General features: G+C 39.1%; 2 protein-coding genes and 1 pseudogene across 2 annotated transcripts; all 3 read right to left on the bottom strand.

The window, feature by feature from the left end:
- Positions 1-1,663: 1,663 nt before the first annotated feature.
- On the bottom strand, positions 1,664-4,053 carry LOC136280802 (keratin, type I cytoskeletal 9-like). Its single transcript, XM_066166507.1, has 4 exons — positions 3,990-4,053; positions 3,039-3,301; positions 2,825-2,858; positions 1,664-2,571 (listed from the first exon to the last, which is right to left on the bottom strand). The coding sequence occupies exons 1-4, from the start codon at positions 4,051-4,053 to the stop codon at positions 1,664-1,666; spliced, it is 1,269 nt and encodes a 422-aa protein (XP_066022604.1).
- Positions 4,054-11,543: 7,490 nt separating this feature from the next.
- LOC131775513 (uncharacterized) lies at positions 11,544-13,731 on the bottom strand. The gene is made up of 3 exons (XM_059091627.2): positions 13,486-13,731; positions 12,819-12,957; positions 11,544-12,024 (listed from the first exon to the last, which is right to left on the bottom strand). The coding sequence occupies exons 1-3, from the start codon at positions 13,729-13,731 to the stop codon at positions 11,660-11,662; spliced, it is 750 nt and encodes a 249-aa protein (XP_058947610.2). The 3' UTR covers positions 11,544-11,659.
- A 3,795-nt stretch (positions 13,732-17,526) lies between these two features.
- On the bottom strand, positions 17,527-18,345 carry LOC131775503 (uncharacterized; annotated as a pseudogene).
- Positions 18,346-19,502: the final 1,157 nt, after the last annotated feature.

The following is a 19,502-nucleotide window of genomic DNA, read 5'->3' as shown; positions in this document are numbered from 1 at the left end:
ATTGAACGACTAGAACAAAGAGAGCGAAAACTAAAACTCACAGCCTATTCAATCTAGAAGTGTCTGTATTTGAATTGTTTATAAAGGAACGCAAAAAGCATTGATTCCTTTGCTCATTAAAAAACAAAATAATCAATTTCTTTAAGTGTTTTCACTTACCTAGATTCTGATCCATAAACATCTCCTCAGCTCCTCAATTTATTTGATTCGACGACCATTATCCATAACTTCCATGATGTAGTCTCAATCCCGTCGTAGCCTCGACAAAAAATATCTGCAGTAGAATATTATTTACATTTTACTGACAAATATTAGGAAAATTGTCATTGGAGAATACTTTCACTGAGTTTTCTTAAAGCTTCGGTTGTAAGGAACGTTTCTACGACAATCATTAAAAGAAAAAAAAAACCTTGCCTTTCAGCAGCGCCAGAGAAAATCACATTCTGTTACTAGGGGATTAGACCAAAAACCACATCTTGCATAATTTATGACAAACATTTTGGTCAGGAAATGTCATTTTATTGCAAAATCAAATAAATGAAATTGAGTTAGGTTTGTGGCATACGACAAAAATCATCTTTGCTTCCAGCCGACCGCTTTAAACAGGGCTTTTTTGTCCCTGATTTCCCACAAACTACAAATAAGGTTCATGAGAAATGTTATGCGAAAGGTTTGCAAAACCGAAGTTGAACTTATATGTGTTGTTTAACCATCAGAGCCGCGGAAATTTCAATTAAGAGAAATGTAATATTTTATCAACATATTTCTCATGTAGGACTAACACCTATTGTCTATAACTTGGGGTTAGAAATAATTATTATTCTTGTGAGCAGTAAGACTGGCACGATTAATGACGGAACGCCAGAAACCTTAAAAACAATGGATTCGGTCCAAAAAGTCCCGCCAGAGCGATTATGAAGAAAATCTTGTTAATATCCAAAGATGGTACTTCATTGATGCTGAACTTTCTCCAGACTAAAAAAAAAATGATCACGGTTTTGAAAACAGACTAAGTAAGGAGTAAACTGTTTTAATGGCGGGAGCCAAAGTATTTCATTGACGCCACGTAGATAGAAGAGCTAGAATCGTAATTCATGTATTTCTAATAATTAACGTTATGGTTAAAAATTATGTCAAGATTCGAGATTTTCTGCATAAAATAAAAAAGGTAAGTTGAAAATGCCATCCCTTTCACATTGCGTTTTCACGTGCCAGTTCTTGAAGTCCTCATGCGATAAACTTGGACCCACCAATGCGCTTTAGAGCCAGAAAACGTTCGTTAGGAGTACCTAGGCTATGAGTTGGTCTTTTAAAGAGGTTACCACCTGCTTAACAGTTTAAACCCAGGGTGACCGCGAAAAACTCTGATCAGGAGGCACAAAACAGTGACAACTGACAACGAATCTTTAATCACAATCTTGCTGCAGAAATGTCACATGCTCTTTGGCCAAGCTGCAAACACGTATACGTTCATGAGTCTTATTGACATTTAGTCATTATCATAATAATAACAATACTTTATTTATACAGCGTTATTTTTATCGCTATCCAATGGCATTTGCAGTGACTGAATTCCACTGCCGCCGCCACCGCCACCGCCGCCACCGCCGCCGCCGCCGCCACCGCCACCGCCGCCGCCACCGCCACCGCCACCGCCACCTGCCTAACCACCGCCCCAACCGCCCCCGCCCCAACCACCGCCACTGCCCCAACCACCGCCCCAACCACCGCCCCAGCCACTGCCCCAGCTACCGCCCCCACCGCCACCCCCACCGCCACCGCCACTGCCACCGCCACCGCCACCCCCACCGCCACCGCCACCGCCACCGCCACCGCCACCGCCACCGCCACCGCCGCCGCCACCGCCACCGCCGCCGCCACCGCCCCCGCCACCGCCACCACCGCCACCGCTGCCGCCACCGCCACCGCCGCCGCCACCGCCACCGCCACCGCCACCGCCACCACCGCCACCGCCGCCGCCACCGCCACCACCGCCACCGTCACCGTCACTGTCACCACCACCGCCACCGCCACCACCACCACCACTGCCGCCGCCGCCACCGCCGCCGCCGCCGCCGCTGCCGCCACCGCCGCCACCGCCGCCACCGCCGCTGCCACCATCATCGACAATGCCACCACCACTACTACCAGTAATGCTGATGCTACTATTACTGCCACTTACACTGCTTTTGTCACTTTCACCGCCACTGTCACTTTCACTTACACTCCCACCGCTAATGCCACTGCCAGTGCTATTGCCACTGCTGCTAATGCCACCACCACCACCACCAGCGCCACCACCATTGCCAAAGCCACTGCTATTATTACTGCTACTGCTTCTATTACTGCCACTGATACTGTTTTTGTCACTTTCACTGTCACTCCCACTGTCACTACCACTACCAGTGCTATTATCGCTGCCACTGCTTTTGCCACTGCCAGTGCTATTGCCACTGCCACTGCCACTGCCACTGCCACTGCCATTGCCACTGCCACTGCCACTGCTACTGCTACTGCTACTGCTATTGTCTCTGCGGCTGTAACTTTCACTGCCATTACCAACCCTAATGACTGGAGAGAAAAATGTTTTCATGCGTTACAGGTTAGCTGGAACAAGAAATCTGTTATCACTTGTTAAAATTAACAACAATCCAAGATGAAAAGTGTATTTCTCAGGCATGATGTCTGATGAAAATGTTCCTGATTTTGAAAACCAGCCAGTAACTGATTTTCTCTTGAGCTGTGCCAGCCTCTAACGTTCTGAAATACTCTGGCTTGAGGAGGTTAATTGAAAAATGTCGCCAAGCTATATTAATGAGCTTACCTGCTTCACATTTTATCGCCATATCACAATTTTCCTGAGGATTAAAACAACATATTTACCCATTAGTCATAGATCATAATTGATATGTTTGAATGCAAGTCGCGGGTACTTGATATCGTTGTAGCTAAAGCTGCCGTATGTTTGTTTTGTTTTTCTTTTTACATTTTTTCAGTTTTTGCTATCTTAGTTTCAGCGACTGGGGAAGACTTCTTACCTTAATACCCAAGTACAGAAAGTCATCCATAGGTTTCAGATCTTTCGAATGTCTTGATTGGTCCGAGTCACTCAACTGACACAGGACTTTGTCTTTCCTTACTTGACCTATGTTGATTGATCGACACCTTTGTTCCATGATACATCGATTTTTGCAGTGGTTTTTCGTGTGTGGTCCAATAAATAACGTAATATTCGCAATGACATAACCCACCAAAGTAAAGCCATTCCTTGGTTCTGAAAACTTGACACGTCTGCAGATTTCTGAAAATTATAAAACATGTCCTGTCGATGAGCTTTACAACCTCGACATAAACCAGCTTTAGCTAATGAACCTTAGATGAAAGCTCGAAGAGAACCTGTCCCAGGCTTCCTGTGGGAAACACCAAGAGGACACGAATATTTCCAGATTACTTTTTTAATTAAGTTTTTTTCATCTATTATTCGCCTGAAGTTTTTTACTTCCCTTAAAAGATAAAGGTTTTTAAAAAATCAAAATATTGAAAGTGAAAGACTTTAAAAAAATCAAATATTTACTCCTTAAAGAGTCTTCTTCTTTTACCTTTTGTGCACGCCTGTATTGGAGTAGAATACAACTCATTGGCTAGACTTCGTTTGAAAAATTTTGTATTTAACCATCGCGTGAGATTTGGTTATCATGATTCTGTCAGCTAGGCTTATCAAATGAAAGATTTTTTTGTTAATGATGATGAAATCAAGTCTTTCAGGGAAAAAACAAACAAACCAAAGACAGAGAGAAACTGTGTGATTTGTATTTGAGAGTAACACAGGAAAATAGCTTATGAAGTTTTATGACTGAGACTTCGGAAAAAACTGAGGTCGACCATTATTACTTTAAAGTAATTTTTGAAATCTCAAATGTAAAAACAATCAAACAATGTATTTTATTATAATTATTATTTACCTTTCAGAAATACCGAACTGTACCTACCTTGGTTTGCAGTCGCAGGGATGTGAGAGCAACCTCCTAATAGGGCCAACAGAAAAAGCTTCATTCTAGACATTTCACCTGTACAGAAGCTCCATTCGCTCATACCTGAGAAACCGCGTTTTCAATGGCTGTATCATCTCTGACAAACGTTCATCACCTAACCGTGCATGAATTCATGTAAGACTCTGTGTCGACATGGTAGCACCAACGCTTTATGACCAAGGAAATATTCTTTAATTTTTAATGATGTAAATGTTTTTGTTAAGCAGAGAAAAAAGATGAATAAAGATGTGTTACGTTTTTTTCCTGAATGGCACGACACATTTAAGCTTTCTCAAGCATTTCAGAATAGTAAACAGAGGAGTTGTTATTGGGATCAATTTTGATCTTGTTCTAGGGAGACAGTCTAAGCAAATGCTTTCACGTGGGAAAAATGTAATCCTGGACTTACCAGGAATAAGGGAGAAATCATCTTTTCATTTCGAATTTTTCCCCCTGCAGGGCTGTTGAATCTTATAAAGGTATGTCGTGATACACCCTCATAACAATGTGTGAGCGTTTACATTCATCGTTGTCTAATTTCAGGCACATGTAGCTTGTAGTGCCAAATGATTTATGCCCATCTATTATTTAACAATTACAAGTCTCAGTCTCAGTGAATTGCGTTGAATAATCCTCGAGTTGAAATCGAGGAGATTATTCAAAAATCTTCATCTTCATCATTTGTTGTCACGAGTCTGTAAATAAGTGAATCGTTATTTTATCTTTTTTCCCTTTCTTAGTTCAGAATAAGAGAAAATAAAATTAGCTGATAGATGTTTTACAGAATTATATAACTTCCTTTGGGTAATGTTTTCCTGATTACTCTGGATAACGTGCTGGTTGGAATGGTTCAATATTTTATTATTTTATTCATTTGTTTTTTGGTGTTTTTTCTTTTTCATTGTTTTCGTTGTATAGAGACATTACGAGTCTGTAAACAAGTAAATCTTTTTCTACGCAGTATTTTTTTCTTTTTCTCAGTTTTAGTTCAGGATTCAAGGAAATGGAACAAAATGAAATCTTTTTTTTTACATAATCATATAATGCCAAAAAGATCTTTTTTTTCAACAGTGCAGTATGCAGGTAGAATTTTGATTTGAATATATTTGCGGGTGTTTTGCTTTGTTTTGTTTTGTTCTTTCTATGAGTATTTTGATATAGTGTTTCTTATGGATATCAGTTCTTTGTTCACTCATGTCCCCATGGTAATTTAATACATTCCATAATAACGAAGAGGACCAACCGGTAGTTTCAAAAGACCGTAGCAATCAAATAAGCTGCAATTCTTAAACGAAATAAACTGGTGCTAATAGCAGCAGTCTTTTTATTCTTCGAAGCACACCTCATGTTAACAACGTCTTGTGTCTCATACTTCTAAAAAATGGTTTCGGAAATCAGAATTTTATTCTCCCGATAAAAAAAGTTTTGACTTCGCTCCCTAGAGTTTTCTCATAAATGAAATTTGCTGAGGAAGACGTTGATTTGCTTTCATCCGTTGGGAATTGGGACCAAAAGTAGTTAATACAGATACTTGAGCCCTTGCAATGCTTTTGCTAAATTACGCAATAATTAAGCATTGTTCACCAACCCATTTTTATTCATTCCCTAGGGTTGACCTTTCCTAGCCTTTTAACTACCAGTGTGCTAAGTTTTGGTCGCAATATTGTGAATCACTCGAAATATTTGGAGTTTAATGGTATTTTTGGGAAGTCTGAAATTCCTGCTCTGTTCCTGGGAAACTATTTGTCTTTACGAGCAGCTGGTTCCCGTTAACCCACCCGGAGTCTATGCATGTGATCTCGTGTTTCCAGGATTCTTTTATTCTTTTCTTCATCTTGCATCATTGAAAAATCTCTATCAGAATTCGCAAAACTACAAAACTGTCATTTATGATTCTCAGAGGTAAGAAACATACCAGTTCTGATTTTCACCAACTGCAACAGCAGGTGGTATTGATAGAGTGCAAAGTTGACCTGCAACCCTTGACATCATTATCTTAACGAGAAGTAGTAATCATTAACAAAGATGATAAATGAGATCCATCGCGCAATAAAATCAAAATATGGCGCGATAAATGGAAATTAAAAATGAAAAATTATCGCGCGATAAATGGGAAACTTGTAAGGCCGCATGTGATCGGCTGTCTTGTAAGATTTCGCAAAATCAAGGTTTACTGTATTGATTCACCGAGCTGTGTGTCATAGAAGTATTGCGAAGGAATACTCTGTAATGTTTTCACGAAATAAAAAAAACTATTGTCTTCAAAACATACCTCCTCAACTGTTGCAGCCATTTTCGTCCATTGTAACAACGAGCGTGACAGCCGATCACGTACGACCTAGCAAGTTTCCCATTTATCGCGCGATAAAATTGAATTTTATCGGAATCCAATTACCCTTCCCACGGAAGTTTTAACTTTTATTGACTCCTACAAAACGAATTTGCGACGTTCCAAGTTTTAAAATCTTCATTGGAATGAATTCCGCCGCGCGAAGGGCTCAAGGTTTTATTGTTCTAAGTTTAAATAGCAATAATTCCACTTTCTCATCCAAACTTATTCCTCACCTAGGAAAAGGAAAGTGCAACCTTTTATTTAATAAAAGCAATAAAAATTTTCCCATACGTTGATATTACGCAACACAAAGGTTTAAGTTTGCAAAAATCTCAAAGGGGTCGAACCGCAAATGAAGTTACAAGTAGAACGCTTGAGGTAACCGTTTGGAATATCTGTAGAGCGGCCTTATCAAACGAAAATCTTGCTTTGACCAAGAGCCATTATGGAAAAAATGTAAGATTACACTAAACGAATAGAACAGAGAGAAGGAAAATTAAGAAACACAACCAATAGTGGCGACTTAATTTTAATTTAGAAGTGTGTGTGACCAAAGGAGCGCTAGAAGCATCGAATCTTTCGCTTATTAACAAACAAAAAAATTTTTAATTTTCTCGGTGTAGCCTTAATGAAATATATATTCAGTCGAATATTGCTTACGTTTTCGCGACAAATTATAGGAAAAGTTTTAAAGGAGAATATTCTTAAGAATAAGAAAAAATCATGGGATACACAAAACCCCAGGGATCATACCTGTTCGAAAGGCGGGTGACACTGATCTAGGATTAAAAATTATAATCTCCCCTGTTTGAAAGTATATATTATGTAGTATTATGTATTATGCAGTGCTGCTCAACGAAGAACAGTGAAAAGAGATGATGTTTTCCATCTGGCCCTCTTACTTTGCCAATAAGTATACAGAAACTTCTAATACTTCGTGCGAACCATAATGATATAGACATGGTAGAGAAAGCACCAATTAGTTATCAATTAGGAGGCAGTCAAGGTTATGTCAGAGCAGAAGTTCCGTATTTTCCGGCACTAGAACTGTGCAATGGGATGGTAGGTGTTTTAAGTAAAAAAATGAGGAGTTTGAAAGCAACCAATAAGGTTGTTCGTTTTAATTAGCGGAAAGTAAAGGGTAATGGTCTATAAATAACATATACGTTCTTAGGTTCTTCCTTAAGGTTTCAGCCGAAAGGATCGTTTCTATGACGATCACTTAAGAAAACATTACCTTTAACGGCGCCAGAGCAAATCACATCCTATAACTAAGGGGATTTAACCAAAAAACTACTTCTTAAATAAGTTAAATTACAAACATCTTGGTTAGCGAACGTCATTATCGTGCAGAATAAAAAAAAAGTGAAATTAAGTAAGTTTTGTGGCATACGATTATAATCACCTTTTGCTTCTAGCGAGAGGCTAGGTGACGGTCACCGCCATCACGACCGCCACCTCCACCCTCATCACCACCACCATCACCACCACCGGTGCCACCGCCAACGCCATCACCTCAAGCAGTGCCACCGCCATCGCCATCACCACCACCATCACCACCGGCATCACCAACGCCACCGCCACCTCCATCGCCTCCGCCACGGCCATCACCACGGCCATCACCACCGCCATCACCACCGTCACCGCCAACGCCATCACCACCGCCATCACCACCGCCAACTGCCACTGCTACTGCTACTGCTACTGCTACTGCTATTGCCACTGTGGCTGTAACTTTCACTGCTATGACCAACGTTAATGACTGGAGAGAAAAAATGTTTTCATGCGTTACAGGTTAGCTGGAACAAGAAATCTGTCATCACTTTTTAAAATTAACAATAGTCCAAGATGAAAAACTGTATTTCTCAGGCATTGTTATCGATTGAAATATTGCTGATTTGGAAAACCAGCCAGTAACTGATTTCCCTTAACCTGAACCAGCCTCTCACACTCTGAAATACACTGGCCTAAGGAGGTTTATTGAAAAATGTCGCCAAGCTATGTTATTGAGCTTACTTGCTTCGCATTTCATCGCCATATCACAATTTTCCTGAGGATTAAAACAACATATTTTACTATTAGTCATATATTATAATTGATATGTTTGGATGCAAACCAAGGGTACTTGATATCGTTGTAGCTAAGCTAAATTTTTCCTTTTTAACTCTTTTTGCTTTTGCTATTTTGGTTTCTGTAAGAAAGATGATATAAGTTGTTAGATGGAACCTTGTATACTCATAGTTTTCATTCTACCTTTGAGTCTAAAGTTTTGTCAAAGTTTCTCATTTTATAGTTTTTTTTTCACATTTGTCATCCAGCCAAGACTATAACAATATCAGCATTTTTTTGACATTTTAATCGAGTATAATGAATGGCTCCAATAGTACTGCTTCGTTTACCATCGAGACTTATATTTCTATGTTGATCGATCGACACCTTTTTTCCATGATACATTGATTTTTGTGGTGGTTATTCATGTGTGCTCTAGTGATTAACGTAATATTCACAAAGACATGACCCACCAAAGCAAAGCCATTGCTTGGTTCTTCAAACTTGACACGTCTGCAGACGTATTTTATTCTCAAGTGTCCCACTGTTAAAGGTTTATACGAATATAGATTATTCATGTTAGCACACGGCTGTTTTTATAACTTCTTCCCCGTTCCTATTATGAAGCTATTTCCGAAATATGAGTGCAAAATACACGACCACATCAGCTCTGCTGTAATTTTTATCGTGTTCAAATAAATGTTGTTGTTGTTGTTAAGAAGTTGATTAAAATTGCTTTAATCCGTTGGGAATTGGAACCAAAGTAGTTCCCTCGACTTCCCGTCGAAAAAAAATTTTTTTTTTGCCCACGAAAAGGGGTTAGGACACGTGGTTCGCAACAAAAGAAAGTTAATACCTTCATAGTAAATTAAGGTCAGTTCAATAACAATCTGCTGGCAGCTTTTACGACAAATGGCGTTAAACACTCTGTCCCTCTTCACTGTTTTACATTTTCCCACGTCACTGGGTGTCAACAAGTACTTTCTCCGCATTTCCAATGTTTCCCAAAGAATAATGATTATAGATATATGAAAATCATATATATGCGCTGCGGTGAAGAAACGAATTTAAGAGATCCTCGCAGCTATGAACACTACGGAGCTAGTAGTTGAAATAAGACCAAAGAGTTCCGATGTTTAATTAGACCATACCAATTTCCGTTTCGAGGCTAGAATGATCGGAACGAAACTAGATTAACTCGTGCTTGAGGATTTCGCTGAATAGCTTCTTATAGTTCAAATGACTCCATACGTCACTCGGCAGTCCAGGAGAGAATTCAGGGCTGAAATACCCGCAGCGATTACAATCTTTGCTTTCCGTGAATCAAGTAGACATTATAAAAGATGATGACCTTTTATTCTAATTCGTTATATCAGCTAAATTTGGGTTCACTTAAAATAACCCGCGAAACAGATCATATGACATGAAAAAATTAGCATAATTACGTCACGCAATGCATCACGCTGGGTTTGATGGTCGCAGGGAAATGTCGAGTTTGTCGTTCAATAGAGTTTTGGTCCACGACAGCGTAAAATCATTAACGATGGAAGCAAATTTGCAGAAAGGAAGGCTATTTCATCGCGTTCCGTGCGCTAAATCTCGGGAGAAACTTCAAGAATTCTTTCTGAGTGTTGCGCGTTGTTTCGTAAATAATACTGTGATGTATTTTAACTTGTTTGCGTGTCCTTTTAAGCCATGGAATACGTCTGTAATAACCAGAGTACCAAATTTTATTCTTTAATTTTGATCTTTTCCACACTGTGCGTTGTTCATGACGTGACATTTCAACGAAAATTATCGAGAAGGCGCTTTCCGACCCTTTCCTTACCTTGTAAGTCACGCAAGCGCGCAAGCGTTACGACCGAGCACGTTTACGTTTACAATTGTTCATGCTTATTGACACATTTTCATAGAATTGTAATGAATTAGGTTTCTTTTTTTGAGAAATTTCTCTCTCCAACATTGAACAGAGGCTCTGACGTCCGCCGTGGAATGGTCAATTTTTAAAAAAATAATTGGTGATTTATTGCGACATTTAAACAGGCTGGTTCTGTTCTGCTTTAGAGCTAGTTTAAATGGGAGTGGGAGCTGACACTAAGAACTACGTTTTCAACTCTCTGCGAGAAGTGCACCCTTCAACAAGTACAAAGGGTTAAGGTTAAGGGAACGGGGTCAAAGGTTTATCGTCCTTAGGGACGGCTAAAGGTTTATCGTCCTCTCCGAGAAGGCTAGAGTGTCCTACCATTTCTCAATGGTTCTAACAAAGACTAAAAGTTCTCCTCAGTTATTTCAAGACCATGAGTGTTAGTCCGGTCTGGGGCTTGAACCCTCAACCTTCCGCACGGGAGTCCAACGCTCTACAACATGAGCTCACTAAGTGCGAATAAAAGACTGAGTCTAACGCTACGAAGCGCTTTATTAACCCAAGAATAGTCAAAACGTTTTACACCAAAAGCATCGATTTAAACGTCATAAAGGTAACTCTTTTCAAGAAAGCTTGATTTCAATCGGATTGTCTTTGTGTTTAGAATTATATGATAAAATCTACCTATAGGCTGTCGTAAATTTGTTGCATATGACACACACTTTCGAAATTTGTCTTCAAAAGCACCAAAGTTCAACACCCCGAAGCCCCCAATTTGAAAACAATTCAATTATTTGGTTGTAACTATCGGGACATGAACTACATTAGTAAATCAACTTATTCATTCATTTGCTTGTTTGTTTGTTTGTTTAAAGGTCTATCATAGAAGGAAATAGAATGTAACACTCTGTTACAAGAAACTACTATTGGTAGGCGGTCATGTTGCTAAGCAAGGTTCAAAATGGCGGTGAACAATACTAAATTTTTTGCCACTTTTTAGAAAGCAAATTTTATCAAGGTAGAAATTTTTTGCGAAGCTTAAAAGACGTGCAGTTTCATTATTGTGCGAAAATGTTTTGACGGAGAAGGTGGCGCAATACCTTCTAAGGCGGCTTCAGTGGGATTAAACTTGAGCCGTACACTGGGAAAATTAAGCCGCTTGGCGTACAAATAGACAAATGTTAACCATTAATTGTAAGAAACGTGAACCGTGTCAAATGATCTATTAGCCGTAAAATGGCCAAAAGTTCAACCGTTAGCAAAAAAAGCCATCACCCTAGCGAGACCCTCCTTTTGGGAGCATGCTTCCCCTTCACAGTACATTTTTGCCACCCTTCCCCCTGTCTCGTTTTCTTTCTTTTGCTGCTAAAGCACAGCGAATGTTTATTCTCCGCAATATCGTCCACAACTCCTTGGTTTTACCAGTCCATATGCAAAAAAGTCGCCACAATTCTTGACCGATATAAATATCTGATCACCACAGCAGTCGTTCTCAGAAGTAAAGCAAACCCTCATGTTTACTACACCTTGCGTCACATTAGGGTGATCTCCATCCAACCATCCGGGTCTTTTAGCATTGCAGTGAGATAGAGGAACACAGGCAGTTGGCATTTGAGTACCAGCTGGTTCGACAAAACGGAACCATTTTTTTTCAGAAGGTAAAATTTTTCGGTCACATTGGCCGCCAGCACCCTCGAAGGTTTTCTTCCTTTTCGCCTGACTTAGCACATCATGATTATAGCAGGGGTCTATGGATTAAATAACAATTATTTCATGGACGTGCGTTATAGCAGGGTATATGCGTTAAGTAACAATTATTCCATAGGCGTGCATTGGATATGAGATGGTAAATAGCCAACAAGGCGTCAAATGCCGAATTGGCTTTAACCAATCTTATCTCCAACAGGCGCGGTCAGAATAATGTTTTCATTCAATTTCATTTAATCCTTAATGTTTGCCAGTTTACCTTATTTATCAATCACTAAACGGAGAGGTACCATAAACGGCCTCGTATCTGAGTGCAAAACTTTTCAAAATTTTAAATCGATAGAACACTTCTCTAAAACTTTCCAAGATTCTATAAACAAAAGGTTATTGCAACTATCTCCCCAACAGATTTGGCTATAGCTGTTCTGTTCTCTGAAATGTGTCACAAGTTGGGCGATAGAATCTCCAAATGAATTTAAGAGACTTTTGAAAAATTACTAGGTCAGTATTTAAATGCACAGCATTAATAGAAAACAATAAAGCAATCAGAATTTAAGGATTTTTATTGTGTATTGTTTACTTTTGTCTCAAACCTGACTGAATTTGACGGTGGGTAAGATGAGAATACTACTATCACTACTACTGCTGCGTCTGATACAACTTATTCGAATTGTACTACTACAACTATTAATACTGCAACTACTAGCACTCTACAATTACAACTATTACAACTACTACTACTACCACTACCACTACTATTACTATTAACACTACCACTACTACTAAAACTAGTACTTCTACATCATTGAAAATGTCAAGAAGATGACATGCTTACCATCAAATCCATAAACCTCCACTTTTAGGCAATTCCAGACATGCTGCAAATTTGGAATAAAGCGAACATGCCTTGCAGACACTGTCTTTGGAAGCTTGTGTTGGTCAATTGTAACATTTTTGCCCGACCTGTCAAATTGCTTCGGAACAAAAGGAAAGATGAAGTGAAAGTGAAGAGTGATTATTCTTTAATATTTTTATAAAAGATCATTGTCTTGATTTGGTTAACGCTTTCATTCGTTGAAGGTATTAGCTAATTTTTATCGCTATACTGTAAAATTTGACAAGAAAGAGGGTATATATATGAATGTATTCAGACAGTGAAGTTGAATTGTCTGCAACACTAAGTACGTCATCACGGCAAATCAGTGTTCATCAGAATGGCTCTCATGGAAGGATTTGGTCTTACCCTCTCAACCAAGTAATGCAAATGGAAACTCTTACTATGATTCAGGTCATAACGAGGTTCTTATATGCCATGAGTCCTATATGCTGATAGGGTCATTTATTACTTACGGTTATCGCAGGTTATTGCGACTTTTTATAGTACCTCTTGTCATAAACTTTCTAGTGAAGTAACCAGTTATGCAGCCGCCAGCCAGAATAATCATACTTATGATAATTCTCTAGAGCTCTTTACAATCCACTCAGTCATTAAATCAGCATACCATAATGGAGCCATCTTCTTGTTCGTAAGGCACCCACTGCGTTCCATTATTTGAGAAAAACAGGCTGAATTTGGTAATCCAGCCGTTTGCTCCTATTTGCGTTGCAACAGCACAAACATCGATTGTTCGATTGAAATCAATCTGAAGCCAGTCCTGGGAGCTTGCATTTCCCGCACACCAACCTGCCCCGTTTAGCCGACCATGAGAGGCCTGATGAGATTCATCTAAGTGGGAAGACGCTTTCATCTGCTGATTAGAGATCACGTTGGGATTGGCAACACCAATAGGGTTGTCGAAGCAGTCGTTGACACGATCTATGCAAGCATAAACGTACTTTCATCTCTTTACCTCTTAGCTGGTTTGCATAGATAATTGGCCCTGGGTTAGGTCACCGCATTTCATTCAGCCATGTTCATTTGTGGGCAGTTCTTACCTTCAGTTTTGCCTGAAAACACTACTTAGGAAGTCTCCACCCTGATACAAGACACAAACCCAGCTTAACTTCTAATTCTAGATTAATACTGGTCGGTTTTGAACAACCTAGCCTTGTATTGTAACCAATTTTGCGCTTAAAGGTAGCACGAGACAGTTTTTCAGAAATTGAAAAGAGATTAAGTAGTCACATGAAGTCAATCGTAGTCGTTCAGCATAAACACCATCACCATTCTTCTTTACCATTACAAAATAAAATGACAGCAAGGCATTATGAGGGGCTTAAGAATGGTCTCACAAATATCACTCTGTATCTTTTATCTCACTTTAAACAGTGTCACTTTCCGTCAAGCCGTCAATTCAGGGTGGGCCCTCCCATTTCCATATATAAATATATATATATAATTGTGAGAAATTATACCAAATGCTCTAGGAAAGTGCTCAACACACGTGAGTGTAGAGCGAAATACAGTTCAAAATAACTAAAAAGGAAGCACGCATGATTCTATGTTACTCTGTTGTTGCTGTTGGACTTTTACGGTCAGGCAAAGGTCGCATCTTTTCGTTGTGTTGTTGTACGGCCTGGCTCTTGCAATAATGGACCATTTTATGTTGAAGTTCACAGAGTTGTTCTTCAGTTGCCAGATGTAATTGAATAGTTTAGTGCTCATAGTGTATATAAATAATAATTTTATTTATTACGTCCAACAGCAACAACTTGCTGAATAAAAGATCCGAACTTATATCGAAATGCCGTCACGAAAAAAAAGTTTTATCTAAAGAACATCTGAGGCCTCCCTGCGACAATAGACTTTCGTCAATATATTCACACCTACTGCCCCATCGTCCTTCATTAATACACCCACATCCATTGTAATTTTCGCTTTTTCACCTATTATATTACAAAAACCTATTGTAATCAGCAGCTACCTTTTTTGTATATATAAATTAGCCTACAAGAATGTTTTTCATTCAATCTGTCTGACGAGTGCGTAAGCACGAAACTCTGGTAACGACTGGTTTGGATGCATTCTTGATATATTTATGTTATTAGTTCAGTCGATGGTCCTACATTATCCTGGAGTATGTCTTACTTCCACATGTGGCTCCCTTTCGGTCAAAGGGAAGACACAGCTGTAATGTCCAATCAGATCTTGACACGTCCCTTTTAGGCACGGGTTGCTTAAGCATTCGTCCACCATATCTGAATCAAGGGAACGGTAGGAGAAAATAAATTATCTCCTACGACCATTATTTATCGCCATTAGTCATTCAGAGGAGGGGTGGGGCTGTAGAATTTTGGTTCCCTCACGACAAAACTTACCTGATCCCTTCATAACTGATACGCAGTATTACTATGAACCTCCCCCTCCCCCCTTTTTACTCTGTCCTCCCCCTTTATACTCTGTTGACAACGACTGATATCCCCTCCGTCCCCCATGAAAACCATGTATCCTCTCCCCGAGAAAGTCATAAGTTTGTAGCTGAGTGGGCAAAATAACTGACTTTACAGTGCATTTGGAAATAATTTAAGAAAAGTATAGTTTACTTTTTCGCATTTCAATCCGCTTTAGGCAGGGAATATTTGCACTCTTCTTTTCATTATCTTTTTTTTTCAAGAAAAAAAAGTGTAGACTGATACAGTTAGACATCGATGGACTCTTTCGCAGAAAGTTTTTTCTTTTTGCGAGCGTGAGATACACATAAATTATGTGGCATTTCTAATGAGTGCTATTGTATACTTTTGAGTCATAGAATGAACTTCAATATCTACTTTAGATTTTTTAGATGCTTCATCACTGAGCCATTAGACACCAGAGGAAGTCTTGCTGCATGTGACAAACGTGCTATATACTTTCCACAAATTATTACTCATGATAAACTCAAAATAAGCTCCTCAGACTTTATTAGGGTGAACATCCACCAATTGGTGGCCCTGGCTTTGAGTCATGGATACATGAATGAAGTTATAAAGATCAACTGATTTCGTTAACGACACAAGTGCATCAGGGAAGAAAACTCCTACCATTCTAAAGATATACCTCCGATCTCAAAAACCTAAGACAGCGGATTTCTAAATCATCAAAATTAGACATCTTTCGAAACTGCTTCCAGAATGAAAACGTTCGTAAATTGAAAAATACAGATAAGACTAACAATTTTTTTTTCCTTTTAGAACCCATTCAGCCTGGTAATAATTGGATTTTGAACTGTGTAAGGTCGATGCAATGTCTTTCTTCTCTGTTTCCGTTTTTGTCTTGTTTTGTTCTTCTTTTCCCTTTTGGCATTTTTGTTGTCGTTTTTGCCTTTACTCTTCTTGTTTTTGTAAGTTAAAAATTATTTTCTTTCGTCTCTTAGCGGTTGTTTGTTGTTTCTTTCTTTGTTTGTTTCAATCTGGATTTACGCGAATGAAGAAATAACCACTTGGAGTAAGAACATCTTTTCCGTCATGGTTCGAGGCAAAATATCGTGTTTCAAGCGTGGCAATAAGGTTTGATAGGACAGTTTTATTTTCTCTACACAGAAGTAGCATACCAGTTTCGCATAGTGTTCCGTTATATCCAATGGTACAGTTACATTTGTAGCTCGAATGTTTGTCGATGCACGTAGCTCCATTTTGACAAGGATTTGAAGCACACTCATCAACACCTGAAATTCATTGTTATTATTATTATTATTATTATTATTATTATTAAAATAGCATGCGATCCTACAGATTAACTACCCTTGACAATAACGTTTTTAAAATATGTTTTGTTTTTGGCTACTGTTGATGATGGCATGAAATCGAAGGGAAGCCATGGTGAACTTGTAGATATAATGTGCAGAATAACATTTACCCTGCCCCTAAAAATAAAAAAAAATTAGCAATGATTTTATTACAATCCAATGATCTTTTGATTCCAAGGAACAGAATCAAGCCCCTATTTCCACAAAAGTCCTTTCCGCCATCTTAAATGAGATGCATGCTCTCCCCAGACCTTTCAGCCCTGATTTACGCCACGAAGTTTGACACTTTCACTGTTATTAATAACGCTACCGACTTGATAGCTGTGGTGATTCAGAGCAGCTAGACAAGTAGGCTCTACTGTCTGTAAACAGGGATAAATGTTGTCATGTGTTAACGATTAGCTATAACAAGAAGTCTTTCCTCATTTTTCCCTCAATTCACGACACTCTTAGATGAAAAACCGTCTTTTTAAGGCACTAATATCTAATTACAACGTCGCTGATTTCGAAAAACAGTCTGGAGATGATTTTCTCTTGAGCTGTGCCACAGCGGCCAGCCCCTAATATTTTGATATACTCTGGCTGAACGAGGCTAGTTGAAAATTTTCGCCAGCTATGTTAGTCAGCTCACCTTCTTCGCATTGTTTCCCCATATCAAAATTGCTCTTAGGATCAAGACAACATGTTTAAGTATTAGTGATAGATCATTATTGATATGTTTGGATACAAACCAAGGATACTTTACATTGTTTTAGGCCCGGTTCAAACGTCGAACTTCTCATTTTGAACCTAATACATATTCGAGTCGACTCGAATAATTAGGTTCAGCAGATGATTCTGAGACCAAGTCTGTGCTACAACCCTGTCATGCATGGTCCTTCACAATATTTGTATCATGCCATTTTCTCTTTGAAATAACATTAGTTGAAATAACTTTAATTCGTGTTGACGGGATTTTCCCACTTCCTCCCTCATAAAGCTGATCAGTTGTTTATTTGGGTCGTTTTCAATGGTTGCTTTAACAAGGTTCATGACTTCGACTGTGGTGGCATCCACTTTCTCTTTTGTTGCTTGCTTTTTCTTTACATTTTAACTGGAACAAACAATGGTTCTTGTTCTTCTCCCAGCCCTTCACTATAAGGGGATGTCCTCTCTGAATTTGATGAGGATGGCTCTAGTACACGGTCTGGCTGACAGTGATCTCTTGTCCTAACAACTTCAGGCAGAGAATGAAACCACTTCCCAAACCCATGGTACTCTTGAAACCTGTTGATTCCGGTGGCGGCTTTTTGTGTCAGAGCTGCCTGCTTACAGACGCTGACACACTTCTTAAACTTGCTACGTAACTGAGGGACATTAGATGTGATTACTTCACCTCTGCTAGAAGCCCTAACATTAAGCTCTTCTAATATCTTCGTAAATGGGCCCATTTTTTTGGATTTTGCAGTTGGTGAAGATTAGCTTTCTTTTGTAACTGTTGCTACTGACAACAATGTCAATAAAGTCATCTAGTACTTTTTCAGGCCACTTAGATTTCCTGGCAGATTCCTTCTTAATGCCTCCCTTTCCTTTTTTCACAAACAGTTGCAGGGCATCATCAGTGTCATCGCTCTCCGTCTCATCATTATCTTGTTCGTCATCTGTGTCATCAAAACTTTCATCAATTCTCCTCCTACAGTATACAAACATAAAGACCATACTAAGGCAAAGCTTTGTATTTAATGAAAACTATTTTCACAGAGGAAGAGGAGAGTACAGAGTCAACACATGTTTAAAGCCCAGGGCCAGGTATTTCAAAAGCCGATTAACAATAATGTATCAGTCAATTCAAAGAACGCCCCTCTCCCTTTCCCAACCCTTTTGCAACACTTTTGTCTTTTAAATCTGAAAATGATGGTGAAATTAAACTTTCTGTGAAGCCCTCAGCAATGAAGCATTGGACTGTGTAAACTACCTACATCTTGGGAATTCGACTAAAATTATTCTCAAGTCGAACGCCCGGAGAGGTGCATGGATGCTTGCAACATTAAGTCATTACAGGTCAAATATATTTTGTATAAAAGTGTTTTTCTTATTAATGTTTCGTGGAGTTTGAGATTGGGTGCTTGAAACATAATTGACTGAAACATAAACTGGGGATTTTAAGTCGATTACAGGTTAAATATATTTTTTGATAATATTTCGTGGAGTCTGAAATCAGTCAAAATCAAAACTGGCTGAGCAGAAAATATGAACTTATCGTGCTTCAAACAACGCGGCCCTTTTTTGTGTAAAAGACACAATCTGAACAACGGTGTTGGCAAACTCAACAGTGAAAGATATGATAATCTACGGTATAGTGAAGGCCAGGGATTCACACAATTTACCCTCAATTGATAGCATTAAAACATATTATACACAGGAAGTGAGCATGAAACAATTATCTCCGCACTTTCTTTTCTGTTGGTCGAACGGATTCGCTTCCGTAATCTTTCAATCGAGCTTGTGCTGCACGGTCGTAACGGTTCTTACTAAAGCTTACCTTTTCGGTTTTACCTCCGTGGTTGATGTATTTCGACGTTTGCTGTTTGATCGATCATTAGTTTGATCGCCTGAAATCATCTCTTTCTCCAGTTTCTCATGAAAGCAAAGCTCGCAATAGGCTACTGACCTTCCCTGCTTCCAGCCCACAACATTTCCGTCGTTTTCAAAGACAGAGCATACAGTGGAAAAGTACTCCTTACACGTTAGACATGTATACTTTGTTGTTTAAAAACAAGATGAGCACATACTTTCCTTCCTTCCCGCCATATTGTTCGAATGCTTTTGCGCATGGCATGTACGCGAAATATTCTGAATTGTGGGTAACATATAAT

Source organism: Pocillopora verrucosa, chromosome 5 (genome assembly GCF_036669915.1).
Source record: "Pocillopora verrucosa isolate sample1 chromosome 5, ASM3666991v2, whole genome shotgun sequence".
Classification (NCBI taxonomy): Eukaryota; Metazoa; Cnidaria; class Anthozoa; order Scleractinia; family Pocilloporidae; genus Pocillopora; species Pocillopora verrucosa.
Note: the sequence above shows the minus strand (reverse complement) of the source record. Positions and strands in the feature narration are given on the sequence as shown.

Excerpts from the sequence above, each read along its gene's own strand:
- LOC136280802 (XM_066166507.1), bottom strand. The coding sequence starts at position 4,053 with ATGAAGCTTTTTCTGTTGGCCCTATTAGGAGGTTGCTCTCACATCCCT. Across the intron at positions 2,859-3,038 it reads TTCTGTACTTGGGTATTAAG|GAAAATTGTGATATGGCGAT; the intron begins GTAAGAAGTCTT and ends TTTAATCCTCAG. Across the intron at positions 2,572-2,824 it reads GGCGATAAAATGTGAAGCAG|TCATTAGGGTTGGTAATGGC; the intron begins GTAAGCTCATTA and ends TTTTCTCTCCAG.
- LOC131775513 (XM_059091627.2), bottom strand. The coding sequence starts at position 13,731 with ATGAAAGCGTCTTCCCACTTAGATGAATCTCATCAGGCCTCTCATGGT. Across the intron at positions 12,958-13,485 it reads AAGAAGATGGCTCCATTATG|CAATTTGACAGGTCGGGCAA; the intron begins GTATGCTGATTT and ends TTTGTTCCGAAG. Across the intron at positions 12,025-12,818 it reads GGAGGTTTATGGATTTGATG|ACCCCTGCTATAATCATGAT; the intron begins GTAAGCATGTCA and ends TTTAATCCATAG.